Source organism: Vidua chalybeata, chromosome 22 (genome assembly GCF_026979565.1).
Source record: "Vidua chalybeata isolate OUT-0048 chromosome 22, bVidCha1 merged haplotype, whole genome shotgun sequence".
Lineage (NCBI taxonomy): Eukaryota > Metazoa > Chordata > Aves > Passeriformes > Viduidae > Vidua > Vidua chalybeata.
In genome coordinates this window covers 6416460-6437831 of record NC_071551.1, presented here as the reverse complement: position 1 = coordinate 6437831, position 21372 = coordinate 6416460, and the positions used below count along the sequence as shown (strand labels likewise).

The following is a 21372-nucleotide window of genomic DNA, read 5'->3' as shown; positions in this document are numbered from 1 at the left end:
CTAAAATTCACTATTCTGGATGTCCATGAAGCTCCCAAGCGTTTTTTGGGGTGTAATTCCCTGTTTTCATGAACTATAATTCCCTATTCTGGCTGTCCATGAACCTGGGACAGTTTTTTGGGATATAATTCCCTCTTTTCATGTACTATAAATCAATATTCTGGCTGTCCATGAACCTGGGACAGTTTTTTGGGATATAATTCCCTGTTTTCATGTACTATAAATCAATATTCTGGCTCTCCATGAACCTGGGACAGTTTTTTGGGATGCAATTCCCCGTTTGATGAGCTCTAATTCCCTATTCTGGCTATCCATGAACCTGGGACAGTTTTTTGGGATGCAATTCCCCGTTTGATGAGCTCTAATTCCCTATTCTGGCTATCCATGAACCTGGGACATTTTTTTGGGATACAATTCCCCGTTTGATGAGCTCTAATTCCCTATTCTGGCTATCCATGAACCTGGGACAGTTTTTTGGGGTATAATTCCCTGTTTTCATGTACTATAAATCAATATTCTGGCTGTCCATGAACCTGGGACATTTTTTTGGGATACAATTCCCCGTTTGATGAGCTCTAATTCCCTATTCTGGCTGTCCATGAACATGGGATGTTTTTTTTGGGATATAATTCCCTGTTTTCATGTACTATAAATCAATATTCTGGCTATCCATGAACCTGGGACACTTTTTTGGGATGCAATTCCCCGTTTGATGAGCTCTGATTCCCTGTTCTGGCTATCCATGAACCTGGGACAGTTTTTTGGGATATAATTCCCTGTTTTCATGAACTATAAATCAATATTCTGGCTATCCATGAACCTGGGACACTTTTTTGGGATACAATTCCCCGTTTGATGAGCTCTAATTCCCTGTTCTGGCTATCCATGAACCTGGGACACTTTTTTGGGATGCAATTCCCCGTTTGATGAGCTCTAATTCCCTATTCTGGCTGTCCATTAACCTGGGACACTTTTTTGGGATGCAATTCCCCGTTTGATGAGCTCTAATTCCCTATTCTGGCTATCCATGAACCTGGGACAGTTTTTTGGGGTATAATTCCCTCTTTTCATGTACTATAAATCAATATTCTGGCTGTCCATGAACCTGGGACATTTTTTTGGGATACAATTCCCCGTTTGATGAGCTCTAATTCCCTATTCTGGCTGTCCATTAACCTGGGACACTTTTTTGGGATGCAATTCCCCGTTTGATGAGCTCTACTTCCCCTTTTCTCCCTGCAGACAGAGCCGTGCCCGGGCAGCGAGGGCTCACCAGAAGGTTTCCAGTAAAATGCAGAGCTCCTGGGCACGGCCGAGGGCGAAGACCGGGATGAGAACCTGCGAGAGACGCGGAGCTCAGCGCCGCCCCCGAGCCTCCCTGGCTCTTAATTCTCACCTAATCATTAATCGTTAATTAGCACTAGCGCTCATTTCATTTCATTGCGCTTTCATTGTAACGAGGCGCTTATTGCTTATTTATTGTTGGTTTTAGTTATGATGTGTTTATTCTTAGGTATTCGTTTCTCGCTATTATTGGTTATTATTTAATTAAAAGAATTTGTTTGGTGTTTATTATGTATTTATTCTTTATTTACTATTATTATTAATTGTTATGTATATATGTATGTATGTATTTATTCTGTAGCCATTATTATTTTCTATTCATTATGTATTTATCATGCATTTATTATCGTTTATTATTTAATTAGTATTATTTATTTACTATTAATTATGTATTTATCATGTATTTATTATAATTATTTAATCACTGTGTATTATTTATTTATATTAATTATTATATATTTATGTATGTATGTATTTATTCTATAGCCATTATTATTTTCTATTCATTATGTATTTATCATGTATTTATTATCATCTATTATTTAATTACTGTGTATTATTAATTTACTATTAATTATTATATATTTATGTATTTATTTATTCTGTAGCCATTATTATTTTCTATTCATTATGTATTTATCATGCATTTATTTATAATTGATCATTTAATAACTGTGTATTATTTATTTACTATTAATTATTATATATTTATTTATATATGTATTTATTATCATCTATTATTTAATTACTGTGTATTATTTACTATTAATTATTATATATGTATGTATATATGTATTTATTCTGTAGCTATTATTATTTTCTATTCATTATGTATTTATCAGGTATTTATTATTATTTAATTACTGTGTATTTTTATTTACTATTAATTATTATATATTTATGTATATATGTACTTATTCTGTAGCTATTATTATTTTCTATTCATTATGTATTTATCATGTATTTATTATCATTTATTACTTAATTAGTGTGTATTATTTATTTACTATTAATTATTATATATTTATTATTATTATAAATCATTATGCATTTTCTTATGTATTTATTACTAGCATTTATTAACTTAAATATTTTTATTTATAGATATTTATTATTATGTATTTTCATTACGTATTTAGTATCATTTAGATGATTTTTATTATTAATTATTGTGTATTTATTATTAATTAATTACTATTTATTATTCTTTCTGTCAAACCCCCTCCCACTTCCTGACATCCTTTACTATTCATTATTATTTATTATTATGTATTTTCTATTACTTAAAATATTCTTTTTTGTAATTATTATCAATTTATTAATTATTATTATTTATTATTTCTGTCAAACCCCCTCCCTCTTCCTGACATCCTTTATTATTCATTATTACTTATTATTATGTATTTTCTATTATTTAAAATATTAATTTTTTGTAATTATTATCAATTTATTAATTATTATTATTGATTCTTTCTGTCAAACCCCCTCCCTCTTCCTGACATCCTTTACCATTCATTATTATGCATTATTAATTATTATGTATTTTCATTATGTATTTATTATTATTTAAATGATTAATTATTTACTTATTAGTGTGTGTTTATTATTATTACCAATTTATTAATTATTATTTATTCTTTCTGTCAAACCCCTCCCACTTCCTGACATCCTTTACACTCTTCATTATTTATTAGTAATTATTAAGTAGTTTTATTACATATTTATTATTATTATTGTGTCTATTATTATTACAACTATCACTATTATTCACGTGATCATTATTAATTATTTATCATTAATTATTCTTTCTGCAGTTTGCAGGGAAGCACCGGGGGCGACTCCGCTCCTGCTGGATTGAAACTGGATTTGGGGAAAACTGGGGAAATTTGGGGATATTGGGGAAATTTGGGGATATTCGGGGACATTCTGGGATATTTGGGGATATTCGGGGACATTTTGGGATATTTGGGGATATTCTGGGATATTTGGGGAGATTTGGGGATATTCTGGGGATATTTGGGGATATTCTGGGATGTTTTGGGACATTTTGGGATATTCTGGGATATTTGGGGATATTCGGGGACATTTTGGGATATTTTGAGATATTTGGGGATATTTTGAGATATTTGGGAATATTCTGGGATATTTGGGGATATTCAGGGATATTCTGGGACATTTTGGGATATTTGGGGATGTTTTGGGATACTTTGGGATATTTGGGGATATTCAGGGATATTTTGGGACGTTTTGGGGCATTTTGGGACATTCTGGGATGTTTTGGGACATTTTGGGATATTTGGGGATGTTTTGGGATACTTTGGGATATTCTGGGATATTTGGGGATATTCGGGGATGTTTTGGGACATTTTGGGATATTCTGGGATATTTTGGGACATTTTGGGATATTTGGGGACGTTTTGGGATATTCTGGGATGTTTTGGGATATTTTGGGATATTTGGGGACATTTTGGCACATTCTGGGACGTTTTGGGCTATTCTGGGCTGTTTTGGGCTATCCTGGGCTATTTTGGGCTGTTTTGGGATATTTGGAGACGTTTTGGGCTGTACTGGGATGTTTCTGAGGGCGCGCTGTACCTTCCCTCCTCTCTCCACGGTCTCGTGGACTTTCTTGAGGAAATCCCTCTCCCGGCAGCGCTTGGAGTCGCGGATGGTGGTGGCGTAGGTGGACTCGGTGATCAGCAGATCCGGGCGGCACTTGTCGATCCAGGCGGCCCTGGGCACGGAACGGCGCCGGGTCACCGCGGGGAACGGCCCCGGCTGCCTCAGCTGGGAGAATCTCAACCCAGAACCTGCGACCCAGAACCTGCGACCCAGAACCTGCGACCCAGCTCAGAATCTGCAACCCAGCTCAGAATCTGCGACCCAGAATCTGCAACCCAGAATCTGCAACCCAGAATCTGCGACCCAGAACCTGCGACCCAGAGCCTGCGACCCAGAACCTGCGACCCAGAACCTGCGACCCAGAATCTGCGACCCAGAATCTGCAACCCAGAATCTGCAACCCAGAATCTGCGACCCAGAATCTGCGACCCAGAATCTGCGACCCAGAATCTGCGACCCAGAATCTGCGACCCAGAATCTGCGACCCAGAATCTGCAACCCAGAATCTGCAACCCAGAATCTGCGACCCAGAACCTGCGACCCAGAACCTGCGACCCAGAGCCTGCGACCCAGAACCTGCAACCCAGAACCTGCGACCCAGAACCTGCGACCCAGAACCTGCGACCCAGAATCTGCGACCCAGAATCTGCGACCCAGAACCTGCAACTCAGAACCTGCGACCCAGAATCTGCAACCCAGAATCTGCGACCCAGAACCTGCGACCCAGAACCTGCAACCCAGAACTTGCAACCCAGAACCTGCGACCCAGAACCTGCGACCCAGAACCTGCGACCCAGAACCTGTGACCCAGAATCTGTGACCCAGAATCTGCAACCCAGAACCTGCGACCCAGAACCTGCGACCCAGAATCTGCGACCCAGAATCTGCGACCCAGAATCTGTGACCCAGAATCTGCGACCCAGAATCTGCGACCCAGAACCTGCAACCCAGAACCTGCGACCCAGAACCTGCGACCCAGAACCTGCGACCCAGAACCTGCGACCCAGAACCTGCGACCCAGAATCTGCGACCCAGAACCTGCGACCCAGAACCTGCGACCCAGAACCTGCGACCCAGAACCTGCGACCCAGAATCTGCGACCCAGAACCTGCGACCCAGAACCTGCGACCCAGAACCTGCGACCCAGAATCTGCAGCTCAGAACCTGCAACCCAGAATCTGCGACCCAGAACCTGCGACCCAGAGCCTGCAACCCAGAACCTGCGACCCAGAATCTGCAGCTCAGAACCTGCAACCCAGAATCTGCAACCCAGAACCTGCGACCCAGAATCTGCGACCCAGAACCTGCGACCCAGAGCCTGCGACCCAGAATCTGCAACCCAGAACCTGCGACCCAGAATCTGCAACCCAGAATCTGCGACCCAGAATCTGCAACCCAGAACCTGCGACCCAGAATCTGCAGCTCAGAACCTGCAACCCAGAATCTGCGACCCAGAACCTGCGACCCAGAGCCTGCAACCCAGAACCTGCGACCCAGAATCTGCAGCTCAGAACCTGCAACCCAGAATCTGCAACCCAGAACCTGCGACCCAGAATCTGCAGCTCAGAACCTGCAACCCAGAATCTGCGACCCAGAGCCTGCAACCCAGAACCTGCGACCCAGAACCTGCAACCCAGAACCTGCGACCCAGAATCTGCGACCCAGCTCAGAACCTGCAACCCAGCTCAGAACCTGCAACCCAGAACCTGCAACCCAGAACCTGCGACCCAGAACCTGCGACCCAGCTCAGAACCTGCAACCCAGAACCTGCAACCCAGAACCTGCAACCCAGAACCTGCGACCCAGAATCTGCAACCCAGAATCTGCAACCCAGAACCTGCAGCTCAGAACCTGCAACCCAGAACCTGCAACCCAGCTGAGAATCTGCAACCCAGCTGAGAATCTGCAACCCAGCTCAAAATCTGCGATCCATCTCAAAATCTGCAACCCAGCTGAGAATCTGCGATCCATCTCAAAATCTGCAACCCCACTGGGAATCTCTAATCCAGCTGGGAACCTGCGACCCATCTCAAAATCTGCAACCCAGCTGAGAATCTGCAATCCAGCTCAAAATCTGCAACCCAGCTGGGAATCTCTAATCCAGCTGGGAATCTGCAACCCCGCTGGGAACCTGGAACCCATCTCAAAATCTGCAACCCAGCTCAAAATCTGTGACCCTGCTGGGAATCTGCAACCCCGCTCAAAACCTCTAATGCAGCTGGGAATCTGCAACCCATTGTGGAATCATCTCCAAACCCATCTCAAAATCTCCAAACCCATCTCAAAATCTCCAAATCCATCTCAAAATCTCCAAACCCATCTCAAAATCTCCAAATCCATCTCAAAATCTCCAAACCCATCTCAAAATCTCCAAACCCATCTCAAAATCTCCAAATCCATCTCAAAATCTCCAAATCCATCCCAAAATCTCCAAACCCATCTCAAAATCTCCAAATCCATCTCAAAATCTCCAAATCCATCTCAAAATCTCCAAACCCATCTCAAAATCTCCAAATCCATCTCAAAATCTCCAAACCCATCTCAAAATCTCCAAATCCATCTCAAAATCTCCAAATCCATCTCAAAATCTCCAAATCCATCTCAAAATCTCCAAACCCATCTCAAAATCTCCAAATCCATCTCAAAATCTCCAAACCCATCCCAAAATCTCCAAACCCATCTCAAAATCTCCAAACCCATCTCAAAATCTCCAAATCCATCTCAAAATCTCCAAACCCATCTCAAAATCTCCAGCCCAGCTGGAAATCTCTGGACTGGGGAATGGCACTGTGGCCACAGGAGTAAAGCGTGCCTTTGGAATGCTGAGCTTTGCTTCAATTAATCCAGCTCAAAATTGAAATTACAGAGCTCAAAAAGCAGTATTTATCCAGTTTATGACCAGGTTTAAATGCATTAAAACTCAAAGATCACAGCAGGAAATGGGTTCTGGCCTTTTTCATCCAAAAATCTCCAAGCTGGATTGGAGAATGGCACCGTGTCCACAGGAAATGGGAATAAAGTGGAAATGGGAACAAAGTGTGCTTTGGGAATGCTGTGGTTGCTTAATTTAAATTAATCCAGCTCAAAATGGAAATTATAGAGCTCAAAAAGCAGTATTTATCCAGTTTATTACCAGTTTTAAATGCATTAAAATTCAAAGATCACAGCAGGAAATGGTTTCTGGAGTTTTTAATCTGAAAATCTCCAAGCTGGATTGGGGAATGGCACTGTGTCCACAGGAAATGGGAGTAAAGTGGAAATGGGAATAAATAAATACAGGAAAATAATAAAGGAAAATAAATAAAGGAATATAATAAATAAAGGAAATGGGAATAAATCCCATAATACCTCTGGAATTCCGTGGTAGCTCTGTTTAAATTAATCCAGCTCAAAATTGAAGTTACAGAGCTCAAAAAGCAACATTTATCCAGTTTAAATGCATTATTAAATGTATCCAGTTTTAAATGCATTAAAATATTCACCTGAATAGCAGGGATGTAAAAAATCTCTCATATATGCCAGTGAAAATACATCTATGAGAGATTTATAATATTCTAACACTTGAAGTTTGTGATTAATAATCTCTTAGAAAGTAAAAAACACCAAGAAAAAACCATTGCAAACAGTGAAGTCCAACGAGGACACAGCCCTAAAAATAAATTAATCGATTAAAAATGAATTAATCTGTTAAAAATGAATTAATGTGAATATTCAGATTGCATCAAGGCCTATCAGGCAGGTTTAAGGTAAATATCTTCACTCCCACTATTCAAAATTGCATTTTTATTTCCAGCAGAGACATCATTAAATATTCCAAATAATTAAAGCTGATGAGCCCCTGCAATTAACAGGAGCTGTGCTGGGACCTGGCAGTGAGAAATCCCCAGAAGTCCCAGAAATTCAGCTTTTACTCACCCCAGGTGTCTGTCAGGTGTCATGTTATAATCACCCTGCGGGGAGAGAACCAGGGAGATTTGCTGGTTTTGCTTTGAGATCATTTGGAGCCTCCAACAGAGGCTCAAATGTATAAAATAAATATATTTTTATATAATAATGTATAAATATAATATAGAAAATACATCATACATATATAAATAAAAATATATATGTAAGAGATTATTTTGAGCCTCCAATGGAAGCTCAAATGTATAAAATAAATATATTTATATATAATAATGTATAAATATAATATAGAAAATATATCATACATATATAAATAAAATATATATAACAACATATGTAAAATATAATCTATATTTTATATGACAGTATATATAATATGTAATATATAAAATATATAGAGTATTATATATTTTGTAATATATTTATAATATATTACTTACATAATATATATTATATATACACTATACTATTATGTAATAGATATTACATATATTTTATAGATTTATCTAATGTATCATATATAAAAATATATATTAAATATATACTATGTATAAAATAGATTTATAATATTTTATTTATATCATAATATAATATAATATAATACAATATAATATAATATAATATAATTAATATAGAAAATATGTAAATATAAATATACATAAAATATAAAATATATCTATAATATATATTTCTATTATTCATATAATAAATATATCTCATATATAATATACAATATATTTTATATTCTATGTATATTTTATATTAGTATATATTATACATAAAAATATAGTATAACATATAATATATATTACATAATATATATTATATAATACACAATATGTATTATGTAATACATAATATATAAAATATTATATAATTAGATATAGAATAATTATATATAATATTAATACAATATATAACACATAATATTATAAAATACATTATATTATATATTTTTATAAATTATATTATTATATATATTTATATATTTATATATTACTTATATTATACATGATGCATTATATATTATATAATATATGTTATGTGTATATTATGTATTAAATAATATATTTTATAATATATATGTATATATTATGTATTAAATAAATTATTATTTAATCTATTTTATGTATATATATTACGTATTATATAATATATAATACAACTTATATAAGATATATTATATAATACATCTTATATAATATATAATACATATTATATAATATATAATACATCTTATATAAGGTATATAATACATATTATATAAGATATAGTACACATTACATAAGATATATAATACATCTTATATAATATATAATACATATTATATAAGGTATATAATACATCTTATATAAGATATAATACACATTATATAAGGTATGTAATACATCTTATATAATATATAATACACATTATATAAGGTATATAATACATCTTATATAATATATAATACACATTATATAAGATATGTAATGCATCTTATATAAGATATAATACATATTATATAAGATACATAATACATCTTATGTAATATATATAAATTTAAAGACACACATGAAATATACAAAATCCGTATATTACATTTATCTATGATCTATCATTTATCTAAACAACACGAACACAAATATAACCATAATATAACCACGTATATCACATAGACATATACAACACAATATCTCTGCCGCGCGTTCCTGTGACATTATGGATATTCTGGGATGTCGGGGTTATTCTGGGGTTCCTGTGACATTTCGGGATATTCTGGGATGTCGGGGTTATTCTGGGGTTCCTGTGACATTATGGATATTCTGGGATGTCGGGGTTATTCTGGGGTTCCTGTGACATTATGGATATTCTGGGATGTCGGGGTTATTCTGGGGTTCCTGTGACATTACGGATATTCTGGGATGTCGGGGTTATTCTGGGGTTCCTGTGACATTATGGATATTCTGGGATGTCGGGGTTATTCTGGGGTTCCTGTGACATTATGGATATTCTGGGATGTCGGGGTTATTCTGGGCTGTTCGGCACCGGGAGCTGAGGGAAGGGCACTCCCTGGAGCAATCCCTACTCACCGTGTACACCACGGACTCGCAGCCCACCTTGATGTGGAACATGGCAGCCCCCAGCACGTGCCCCGCGTAGTAAGCCTTGATCTCCAGCTCCTCATCCACCTGCCCACCAATTATTACAATTAATTACTGCCCAATCGTCGAGATTGTAATTAACACCATACACTCTATCATTATTGTTATTAATTATAATTATTGTCATCATCTTGTCCAAATGTGGATAAATACGTCATTATAATGATCATAATTAATTTTATAATTATTATTAATTATAAATTACAATTATTCGACTAAATTATTGATCAAATGTGGATAAATAATTATTATTAATTCGATCATTAATTTTAATTTAACCCCTTGTTTCCTTAGCTGTATTTTAACTTAATCCCTTGATTCATTAGCTGTATTTTAAATTTAATTTAACCCCTTGATTCCTTAGCTGTATTTTAACTTAACCCCTTGATTCATTAGCTGTATTTTTAACTTAATCCCTTCATTCATTAGCTGTATTTTTAATTTAATCCCCTTGATTCATTAGTTATGTTTTTAATTTAACCCCTTGATTCATTAATTGTATTTTTAATTTAACCCCTTGATTCCGTAGCTGTATTTCTAACTTAACCCCTTGATTCCTTAGCTGTACTTTTAATTTAACCCCTTGTTTCCTTAGCTGTATTTTAACTTAACCCCTTGATTCATTAGCTGTATTTTAAATTTAACTTATCCCCTTGATTAATTAGGTGTATTTTTAATTTAACCCCTTGATTCCGTAGCTGTATTTTTAATTTAACCCCTTGATTAATTAAGTATATTTTTAATTTAACCCCTTGATTCCGTAGCTGTATTTCTAACTTAACCCCTTGATTTCTGAGGTGTATTTTTAATTTAACCCCTTGATTCCTTAGGTGTATTTTTAATTTAACGCCTTGATTCATTAGCTGTGTTTTAAATTTAATTTAACCCCTTGATTCCGTAGCTGTATTTTTAATTTAACCCCTTGATTTCTGAGGTGTATTTTTAACTTAACCCCTTGATTTCTGAGGTGTATTTTTAACTTAACCCCTTGATTTCTGAGGTGTATTTTTAACTTAACCCCTTGATTCCGTAGCTGTATTTTTAATTTAACCCCTTGAATCCTTAGCTGTATTTCTAACTTAACCCCTTGATTTCTGAGGTGTATTTCTAACTTAACCCCTTGATTCCCAAGCCCCTGACCTGCACTGTCTGGTGGAGGTGCACGGCCACCACCTTCTTCATGCAGTCTTTGATCATCTGCGAGGTGAAGAAGTTGGTTTCCCCCTTCTTGTCCACGGTGATCTTCCTGTAGTCCTCCAGCAGGATGGGGCAGATGGCCTTGGTGGGGTGGGTCATGTAGATGGGGCCGTCATAGCCCACCATCTCACTGAAGTAGGGCAGAGCCCCACAGTGGTCCAGGTGGAAGTGGCTGCGAAAATAAACAAAAAAAAAAAACAAAAAAACCCAAAAAAATCCACATTGGTTGTGTTAGTATTGTAAATGCAGGTGAAAGCTGGTGGGAAGAAATGCTGATGTGTAACTCGAGCTCAGAGGCTGAATGATTTCTTTATTATCACTGTGCTATAACCCATTAATATACTATTTAAAGGAGATATTAAAGCTACAAATAAAGCTGCTTTTCTAACTACAAATCTAACCCACAGCTCGTGTCCCTCTCTGAGAGTGCAGCCACAGGTGGGTTGGGTTGGCATTTTCCAGCCGTGCAGGATGTGGAAAAAGCAGCTCCAACAGGAGGGATGGGCTTGGGAAGTGTTTGGGATGGCAGGGACAGCACCCAAGGAGCTGGGACAAGGAAGGAGGCTCACCTGATGATGACACAGTCCAGGAAATCAGTCAGCCTTCCGTTCTGGGTGATGTAGGAGAAGTCAGGGAAGCGCCTCTGCAGCCATGGGAGAACAGGCAACCCGTCAGGAATGTATCAGTGATCCCAAAAAACATGGAGGGAATGGGTCAGTGGGACACTGGGAATGTGCTGAGCCCTCTCCAGGCAGCACCAGCATCACTGATCCCACAAAAAATGGAGGGAATGGGATATTGGGAATGTGCTGAGCCCTCTCCAGGCAGCACCAACATCAGTGATCCAACAAAAAATGGAGGGAAAGGGATATTGGGACACTGGGAATGTGCTGAGCTCTCTCCAGGCAGCACCAGCATCAGTGATCCCACAAAAAATGGAGGGAATGGGATATTGGGAATGTGCTGAGCCCTCTCCAAGCAGCACCAGCATCAGTGATCCAACAAAAAATGGAGGGAATGGGACACTGGGAATGTGCTGAGCTCTCTCCAGGCAGCACCAGCTGTATTCATTAGCTGTATTTTAAATTTAATTTAACCCCTTGATTTCTGAGATGTATTTTTAACTTAACCCCTTGATTTCTGAGGTGTATTTTTAATTTAACCCCTTGATTCCTTAGCTGTATTTTTAATTTAAATTTAATTTAATTTTAATTAATATCCCACAAAAAATGGAGGGAATGGGACACTGGGAATGTGCTGAGCTCTCTCCAGGCAGCACCAGCATCACTGATCCCACAAAAATGGAAGGAATGGGACACTGGGAATGTGCTGAGCTCTCTCCAGGCAGCACCAGCATCACTGATCCCACAAAAAATGGAGGGAATGGGATATTGGGAATGTACTGAGCCCTCTCCAAGCAGCACCAGCAACAGTGATCCCAAAAAAAAACAGAGAGGGAATGGGACAGTGGGACACTGGGAATGTGCTGAGCTCACTCCAGGCAGCACCAGCATCACTGATCCAACAAAAAATGGAAGGAATGGGACACTGGGAATGTGCTGAGCTCTCTCCAGGCAGCACCAGCACCACTGATCCCACAAAAAATTGAAGGAATGGGACACTGGGAATGTGCTGAGCTCCTTCCACCAACACCAGCACCACTGATCCCACAAAAAATGGAGGGAATGGGATATGGGGAATGTGCTGAGCCCTCTCCAGGCAGCACCAGCAGCTTTTGAGTGCAGGGAGAGGCAGAAATGAGGGGACAGACAGAGAACTGACCCTTTCACAAATAAATTATTTTCTCTCCCAAGTAAAATGGGTGCTGAACACATCCTGGCTCTGAGGCACGAAGCCCCAAAAGCTTTCCTGTCACAGCACATTTGCTGCTTGAACTAAATCCTACAGAATATTTGTGCCACCATTCCTTTCCTGCTGTGTCAGGGAAGCCAAAATCAGGAGTTTCCTTCTCTGTCCCTGCTGAGGATCCCACCTGGAATGAGCTGCCCCAAAGCTAAGGACAGGATTCCTGCTCACAGGAAACCCAGGGAGTCCAAACCCACCTGGAATGGAGCATTTGCAGCTGCATTAATAAACATTTCCCCCAAGCCCACAAGCCAGGGGAAGGAGGGCTGACATTTCATGGAATACTTGAGGAGAAGGGAGGTTTTTGAAGGGGAAAGAGCAGCTCTGGCACGGTCCAGCTCCAGCAGGGGCTGATGGAGGAGCCCAGAAATGCAGGTGGGACAGGAGGGGACACTCACATCATCGTTGTAGCCCATGTGCATGCCACAGTCCAGCATGACGTTCTTGCCAGCGATGGACACCAGGATGCAGCTCCTGCCCACGTCCTGCCCAGCGCCTGGACACCAGGAAAACAGCAGGAAACAGCAGGGAAACACCAGGAAAACACCAGGAAACAGCAGGAAAACATCACAAAACACCAGGAAACAGCAGGAAAACATCACAAAACACCAGGAAACAGCAGGAAAACATCACAAAACACCAGGAAAACACCAGGAAACAGCATGAAAACATCACAAAACACCAGGAAACAGCAGGAAAACATCACAAAACACCAGGAAACAGCATGAAAACATCACAAAACACCAGGAAACAGCAGGAAAACATCACAAAACACCAGGAAACAGCAGGAAAACATCGGAAAACACCAGGAAACAGCAGGAAAACATCGGAAAACACCAGGAAACAGCAGGAAAACATCACAAAACACCAGGAAACAGCAGGAAAACATCACAAAACACCAGGAAAACACCAGGAAACAGCGTGAAAACATCACAAACCACCAGGAAACAGCAGGAAAACATCACAAAACACCAGGAAAACACCAGGAAACAGCAGGAAAACATCACAAAACACCAGGAAAACACCAGGAAACAGCGTGAAAACATCACAAAACACCAGGAAACAGCGTGAAAACATCACAAAACACCAGGAAACAGCAGGAAAACATCACAAAACACCAGGAAACAGCAGGGAAACATCACAAAACACCAGGAAACAGCAGGAAAACATCACAAAACACCAGGAAAACACCAGGATAACATCACAAAACACCAGGAAAACACCAGGAAACACCAGGATAACATCACAAAACACCAGGAAAACATCACGAAATACCAGCAAAATATTGGCCAAATACCAATAAAACACCACCAGCAAAATACCAATAAAACACCCGGAAAATATCAGTAAAATATCAGTAAAACGTGGGCAAAACACCAATAAAACACCACCAGCAAAATACCAATAAAACACCAACAAAACCCAAATAAAACACCAGGAAAATATCAGCAAAACACCACCAGCAAAAAAAAAAAAAAAACAAAAAACAAACAAAAAAAAAAACCCAGCAAAATTCCAATAAAACACCACCAGCAAATTACCAGCAAAACATCAATAAAACACCAGCAAAGTATCAGCAAAACACCAGTAAAATATCAATAAAACGTCAGCAAAATACCAATAAAAGATTAGCAAAATACCAGTAAAACACCAGTAAGACACTGGTAAAACAGCTCTGAGAAAAGCTGCAATTCTTTCAGGAAAATAAAAAGCAGGTAAAGTCTGCACAAACTTCCTGCAATTGCAGTTTCAAAGAAGAGAGAAGAATCCTTTATCTGGCAAGGATCAGAACTCCTTTTCCAGCTGCTTTGCTCTCGTTAAGCTTCGTTAATTAAACCCGGACCAAGGCTGAAAATTATCCACGAGGATAAAGCAGATTGCTGCTCAGCACATCCTCTGCCCTCTCACTACAAAACCCATTTAAAAAGCATTAAACAGGGCAAAACGAGAAATATTTTCTTCCTGTGGTTCTTTAGCACTGGAGCGAGTTAATGCTCCACCACAATGCCACAGTACCTTCATTAATCCTGATTAATTAATTCAAATAGCTATAACTGTCACTGGAAAAAAAAAAAAAAAAAAAAACAAACAAGGGAGGGCAGAGAGCTGACAGGAATGAGATCAGAAATTCCAAGTATTACCCTGCATTCCAAACCCCCCCAGGTTTTCAGCGTTTGTATTTCAAGGCGATTTTAGGCCGGACTTACCCAAGGGGGTGACTTTGATCTCAGGCATTTTCACCCCGCTCCAGGTCCCAAACCCGCACAGGAAATCACTCCAGGAGCAGACCCGCGGGGGCACAACAAGAGAGGATTTCGCTGGTTTTACAGGCGCCATTTCAATTGTTTTCCAGGATCCGAAACTCGAGCAGAGACCAAACTTTCTCCTGAGGCGAGACACACAACACGCGTGAGGCGATAAACAGCAACCTGTGGGAAAGCGGCCCCGCTTGGCGGCGATATCCACCACCGCTGCTGCGAGCCGGGGAAACACGGGTAGGAACGCACAAAAACAAACAAAAAAAAAAAGCACAAAACCACCCAAAAAAAATTACATAAAACCACACAAAACCCCGCAAACTCACCCAGGCCCGGACGCACACCCGGCGCCTCCTCCGCGCCTGCGCCGCCCCGCGCGGATTGGCCGAGCCGCAATGACGCACGCGAAGCGGATTGGCCGGCGGGGCGCGGCGGGTGACGGACGCGGCGCTGATTGGCCGAGCGGGCGGGGCGGGATGCGGAAGGAGGAGGAGGAGGAGGAGGAGGAGGAGGCGGAGCGATGGCGGCGGCGGCCGCGGGCCCCTTCAGCCTCAGGGAGGTTCTGGACGCCTTCCGGAGGTGCGTGACGGAGCAGCGGGAGGTGCTGCTGGAGCCCTACCTGAGCGGCTGGCGGGGGCTCATCCGGTGAGTGCCCGGGAGCGAGCGCGGGCGGCTGCGGGCAGAAGGCTGCAGTGACAGGGCAGGGGGCGAAGGCGGAGTTGTTAGCGTTCGGGACACACAGAATCACAGAATTCCATTATATGGAGCTGCTTTTATTGAAGAGCTCTGGGAATCAGGGCTACAGACCCAAATCTGACTCCCACATGGCTTTGGAGCTGAACGTATTTTATATTCTATCCTTACATAACTTACATGTTAATTATTAAACTCATATTGTTCTGTGGTATACATTGACCTTAAATCAAGCATGAATTTCTCAAGCCCCTGACCACAGTTTCTCATGATTATTCTTACGATTAAGCAGTAATTATATTTAATTACTAAACAATCATCGCATCTGACAATGATGTTATTTATCATATACTGGTCACACAGGTGCAGCCCTAGCAAGCACAAGGCCTAGATTTTCCCAGGGTATTTTCCCAGGGCCTACCAAGCCTGGCTTTCCTCCTAACTCCCCAAATCCCCGTGATTTTAAAACCCTTTTACTATCAGCATTCGGAAAAAAAATCCCAGCAGCCTCCTAAGGGAGATCTGTCACACAGAGCTTTAGGCCACATCGTGTTTTCACTGTTGTATTTGTAGGAGTTCAGGGCAGTTTCTCCAGTTTAACCCATTTAAACGCACTGTGGCCCTTTTCCAGCACTGGAGCTGACAGGAGAGAGGGACAGAACAATTTACAGGACAAGGGGGCACGGATCCACGCTGACAGAGACTGAGTTTCGGTTGGATTTTGGGAAGGAATTCTTCCCTGGGAGGGTGGGGAGGTGCTGGGATGGCTTTCCCAGAGGAGCTGTGGGTTTTCCATCCCTGGCAGTGTCCCGGGCCAGCTCAGGGCAGCCTGGGACAGTGCAGGGTGTCCCTGCCCGTGGGCACTGGAGGAGCTTTAAGGTCCCTTTCAACACAGCACATTCTGTGCTTGTGGTTTTTTGGGTGCTCTTTTCACCCCTCAGCTGTTCTTTTGGGGTGCTCTTTTCACCCCTCAGGTGTTTTTTGGGTTCTCTTTTCACCCCTCAGCTGGTTTTTTTTGCAGGGGTTTGGCAGGGTTCTCTTTTCCCCCCTCAGGTTTTTTTTTTTTTTTGCCTTCTCTGTTTCCTCCTCAGGTGCTTTTTGGGTTCTCTTTTCACCCCTCGGATTTTTTTTTTTTTTCTGTTTTCACCCCTCAGGTGTTTTTTGCCTTCTCTTTCCCCCCCTCAGGTGTTTTTGGGTTCTCTTTTCACCCCTCAGCAGTTTCTTTGGCAGGGGTTTGGCAGCGTTCTCTTTCCCCCCCCTCAGATCTTTTTTGCCTTCTCATTTCCCCCCTCAGGTGCTTTTTGGGTTCTCTTTTCACCCCTCAGGTGGTTTTTTTTGGCAGGGGTTTGGCAGGGTTCTCTTTCCCCCCCCCCCCATGTGGTTTTTGGGTTCTCTTTCCCCCCCCTCAGGTGCTTTTTGGGTTCTCTTTTCACCCCTCAGGTGTTTTTTGCCTTCTCTTTCCCCCCCTCAGGTGTTTTTGGGTTCTCTTTTCACCCCTCAGCAGTTTCTTTGGCAGGGGTTTGGCAGGGTTCTCTTTTCCCTCCCTCAGATCTTTTTTGCCTTCTCGTTTCCCCCCTCAGGTGCTTTTTGGGTTCTCTTTTCACCCCTCAGGTGCTTTTTGGGTTCTCTTTTCACCCCTCAAGTGTTTTTTGGGTTCTGTTTTCACCCCTCAGGTGCTTTTCGCTTTATTTTCCCGCCCTTCAGGGTGGTTTTTTCCCCCCACCCCTCACCCGCCTAACCCACCTCCCCCTTTCCCCTCAGCTTCCTGCAGAGCCTGGGCGCCGTCTTCTCCTTCATCTCCCGGGACGCGGTGGCCAAGGTGGCTCTGCTGGAGGCTCACCGCCAGCAGCACTGCTCCGGAGCTTTTGGCTTCTCTTTTCACCCCTCAGCTGGGTTTTTTTTCGGCAGGGGTTTGGCAGGGTTGTCTTTTCCCCCCTCAGGTGCTTTTTGGGTTCTCTTTTCACCCCTCAGCAGTTTCTTTGGCAGGGGTTTGGCAGGGTTCTCTTTCCCCCCCCTCAGATCTTTTTTGCCTTCTCATTTCCCCCCTCATTTGCTTTTTGGGTTCTCTTTTCACCTCTCCGATTTTTTTTTCCTATTTTCTCCCCTCATGTGGTTTTTGGGTTCTCTTTTCCCCGCTCAGGTGCTTTTTGGGTTCTCTTTTCACCCCTCAGCAGTTTCTTTGGCAGGGGTTTGGCAGGGTTCTCTTTTCCCCCCTCAGATCTTTTTTGCCTTCTCGTTTCCCCCCTCAGCTGCTTTTGGCTTTGTTTTCCCGCCCTTCAGGGTGGTTTTTTCCCCCACCCCTCACCCGCCTAACCCACCTCCCCCTTTCCCCTCAGCTTCCTGCAGAGCCTGGGCGCCGTCTTCTCCTTCATCTCCCGGGACGCGGTGGCCAAGGTGGCTCTGCTGGAGGCTCACCGCCAGCAGCACTGCTCCGGAGCTTTTGGCTTCTCTTTTCACCCCTCAGCTGGGTTTTTTTTCGGCAGGGGTTTGGCAGGGTTGTCTTTTCCCCCCTCAGGTGCTTTTTGGGTTCTCTTTTCACCCCTCAGCAGTTTCTTTGGCAGGGGTTTGGCAGGGTTCTCTTTCCCCCCCCTCAGATCTTTTTTGCCTTCTCATTTCCCCCCTCATTTGCTTTTTGGGTTCTCTTTTCACCTCTCCGATTTTTTTTCCTATTTTCTCCCCTCATGTGGTTTTTGGGTTCTCTTTTCCCCGCTCAGGTGCTTTTTGGGTTCTCTTTTCACCCCTCAGCAGTTTCTTTGGCAGGGGTTTGGCAGGGTTCTCTTTTCCCCCCTCAGATCTTTTTTGCCTTCTCGTTTCCCCCCTCAGCTGCTTTTGGCTTTGTTTTCCCGCCCTTCAGGGTGGTTTTTTCCCCCACCCCTCACCCGCCTAACCCACCTCCCCCTTTCCCCTCAGCTTCCTGCAGAGCCTGGGCGCCGTCTTCTCCTTCATCTCCCGGGACGCGGTGGCCAAGGTGTCTCTGCTGGAGGCTCACCGCCAGCAGCACCGCTTCGTGTCGCTGCAGTCGCTGGTGCAGCACGAGCTGGCGGCGGGGCCGGCGGCGCTGCGGGCCCGGCCCGACTCCGGCTGCCGCACGGTGCTGCGGCTGCACCGCGCCCTGCGCTGGCTGCAGCTCTTCCTCGAGGGGCTGCGCTCCGGGGAGCCGCGCACCTCCGTGCTCTGCACCGACGCCTACAACGCCTCGCTGGCCCAGCACCACCCCTGGGTGGTCCGCAAGGCGGCCACCGTGGCGTTCTGCGCGCTGCCCTCCCGCGATGCCTTCCTGGAGATCATGAACGTGGGCTCGCCCGAGGAGGCCGTGGCCATGCTGGGCGAGGCCATCCCCTACATCGGAGACGTGTACGGCATCACCCAGGAGCTCTTCGCCGAGCACAAGCTGCTCGACCTGCCCTGACTGCTGAAAACGACATTTTTGCACGAGTTTCTGCTTCTCTGTCCGTGGTTATTTCCACTTTTGCAGCCCGGAGCTGAGGAGTTGGCAAAACTATTCCATGTTATAAATGTGGACCGGTTCTTTTTTAGCATCTGTCAGTTCTTTTCTTGCATCTCTACAGTTAGAAAAGGAATTCTACATCAGGTTGAGCTGCTAAGGGATTGATTTTTTTTTTTATTCCCAGTTTTCAGCATCAGCTAGGAGCTCTTTGTGCAGCACAAGCTGCTCAACCTGCCCTGACTGCTGAAAACAACATTTTTGCACGAGTTTCTGCTTCTCTGTCCGTGGTTATTTCCACTTTTGCAGCCCGGAGCTGAGGAGTTGGCAAAACTATTCCATGTTATAAATGTGGACCGGTTCTTTTTTAGCATCTGTCAGTTCTTTTCTTGCATCTCTACAGTTAGAAAAGGAATTCTACATCAGGTTGAGCTGCTAAGGGATTGATTTTTTTTTTTTTATTCCCAGTTTTCAGCATCAGGCAGGAGCTCTTTGTGCAGCACAAGCTGCTCGACCTACCCTGATGGGTGAAAACAACATTTTTGCACAAGCACAAGCCTCTGGTTCTCTGTCCATTTATTATTTGGTTATTTCCACTTTTTCTTTCCAGCCTGGAGCTGAGGAGTTGGCCAAGTTATTCCACTTTATAAATGTAGAATAGTTTTTTTTTTTTTACACATTTTTTCTTTTTTTTTTACATCTGTCAGTTCTTTTTTTTTACGTCTCTACAGTTAGGAAAAAAGTTCCACATTAGGATGAGCTATGTAGAGCTCTACAGGTAGAAAAAAAAAAAACACCTCCACATTAGGATGAGCTGCTAAGAGGTTTATTTTTTTTATTCCCAGCAAGGCTGGAAGAGATTTTTCTTTTCAAGCCCAGCTCTGTGCATTTACAGCAATATTTGGCAGCACAAACTGGAGCTCTCCTACACCCCGTGGCAGCTCACCTGGCCACTTTGGCTTAGACAAAAAAATCCCACCTGGGGGCTTCACCTGCAGCATTTAATGCTGAGTAATGCCCTGGGGAAATGAAATTTCCCTGTCCTTGTGGGAGCTGAAGGAAATGGGGGTGGATGGAAGGGAAGAGTGTTCCTGGAGCAGGGATCCACCCAGCAGCACCTTCCCTCCGTGTCCCTTCCCTGTTAAATCCGTGATTTTTGCACAAAATTTCATTTATGCTGCACAATCCCCTCTGTCCGGCCCAGCCTGGAGCTGTTTGCTTCCGAGTTGTGTTCTTGCGTGTGTAATTTTTATTTTTATCAGTGTGTTAAATGCCTACAAAAAAGGGTTTTCCTGCCTCTCTGAGGGGGGAATCCACACTTGTACTGTAAATCACAGCTTTGTGAGGCTTCTGCCTTCTCCTGGAAGAGCCAAGGGATGTCAGAGGGGATTTACTGGGGGAACTCACTGGGTTTACATTTTGGGGAGCTGGAAAAGCACTGCAGGGTCAGTCCAGGACTGCAGGGACACCTGGGGGACTCCTGCAGGCTGCTCGTCTCTTTTTGGCCTGATGTAACGCTGAAAAATTCAGGAAATCACTATTACCTCACGGGGACTGGACTCACTGGACATTAAATGATGTGAAAAATGTGGTTTTGAGGAGTGTCCTTTGTGGGGGTGTGTTGGGAAGGAACACCATTTACAGTGTAACCCACTCAGATATTTTTTTTTTTCCCCCCCCGGAAAAATATTTCATTTCCCTGGAGATCAGGCCAGCTGGTATTTCACCTGTGCAGTGAATTAAATGCCTTCAAATAAATTAAATAAAGTGTGTCAAGGGGAAAAAATGGGTTTAGATCTCTAGAAATGATGGTATGACCACAAGAAAAATACTTTTTCTCCCTTGTCACACTCGTTCTAACTATTCCTCTTAGGAAATAAATATTAATACTTATAATTAC

The 21372-nt window shown here is 42.3% G+C and overlaps 2 protein-coding genes across 3 annotated transcripts in view; one reads left to right on the top strand and one right to left on the bottom strand.

The window, feature by feature from the left end:
• Positions 1 to 15741, bottom strand: part of INTS11 (integrator complex subunit 11) — a 29387-nt gene extending 13646 nt beyond the window's left edge. Inside the window, exons 1-9 of the mRNA XM_053962627.1 lie at positions 15661 to 15741; positions 15284 to 15462; positions 13475 to 13572; positions 11780 to 11853; positions 11154 to 11382; positions 9942 to 10040; positions 7882 to 7916; positions 3940 to 4078; positions 1274 to 1338 (exon numbers count right to left, since the gene is read on the bottom strand). Coding sequence (XP_053818602.1) covers positions 1274 to 1338; positions 3940 to 4078; positions 7882 to 7916; positions 9942 to 10040; positions 11154 to 11382; positions 11780 to 11853; positions 13475 to 13572; positions 15284 to 15413 — 869 coding nt within the window. The 5' untranslated portion in view covers positions 15414 to 15462; positions 15661 to 15741. The remainder of the gene's footprint in view (positions 1 to 1273; positions 1339 to 3939; positions 4079 to 7881; positions 7917 to 9941; positions 10041 to 11153; positions 11383 to 11779; positions 11854 to 13474; positions 13573 to 15283; positions 15463 to 15660) is intronic.
• Positions 15742 to 15839: 98 nt separating this feature from the next.
• Positions 15840 to 21061, top strand: CPTP (ceramide-1-phosphate transfer protein). Of its 2 annotated transcripts, none has more exons than XM_053962632.1 (2): positions 15840 to 15979; positions 18938 to 21061. In XM_053962632.1, exons 1-2 carry the CDS (start codon positions 15855 to 15857, stop codon positions 19434 to 19436), a joined length of 624 nt encoding a protein of 207 aa, XP_053818607.1. In that variant the 5' UTR covers positions 15840 to 15854; the 3' UTR covers positions 19437 to 21061. The 2 variants fall into 2 exon arrangements, with proteins under 2 accessions (XP_053818607.1, XP_053818606.1); XM_053962631.1 differs by having other exon boundaries at positions 17789 to 18998.
• Positions 21062 to 21372: the final 311 nt, after the last annotated feature.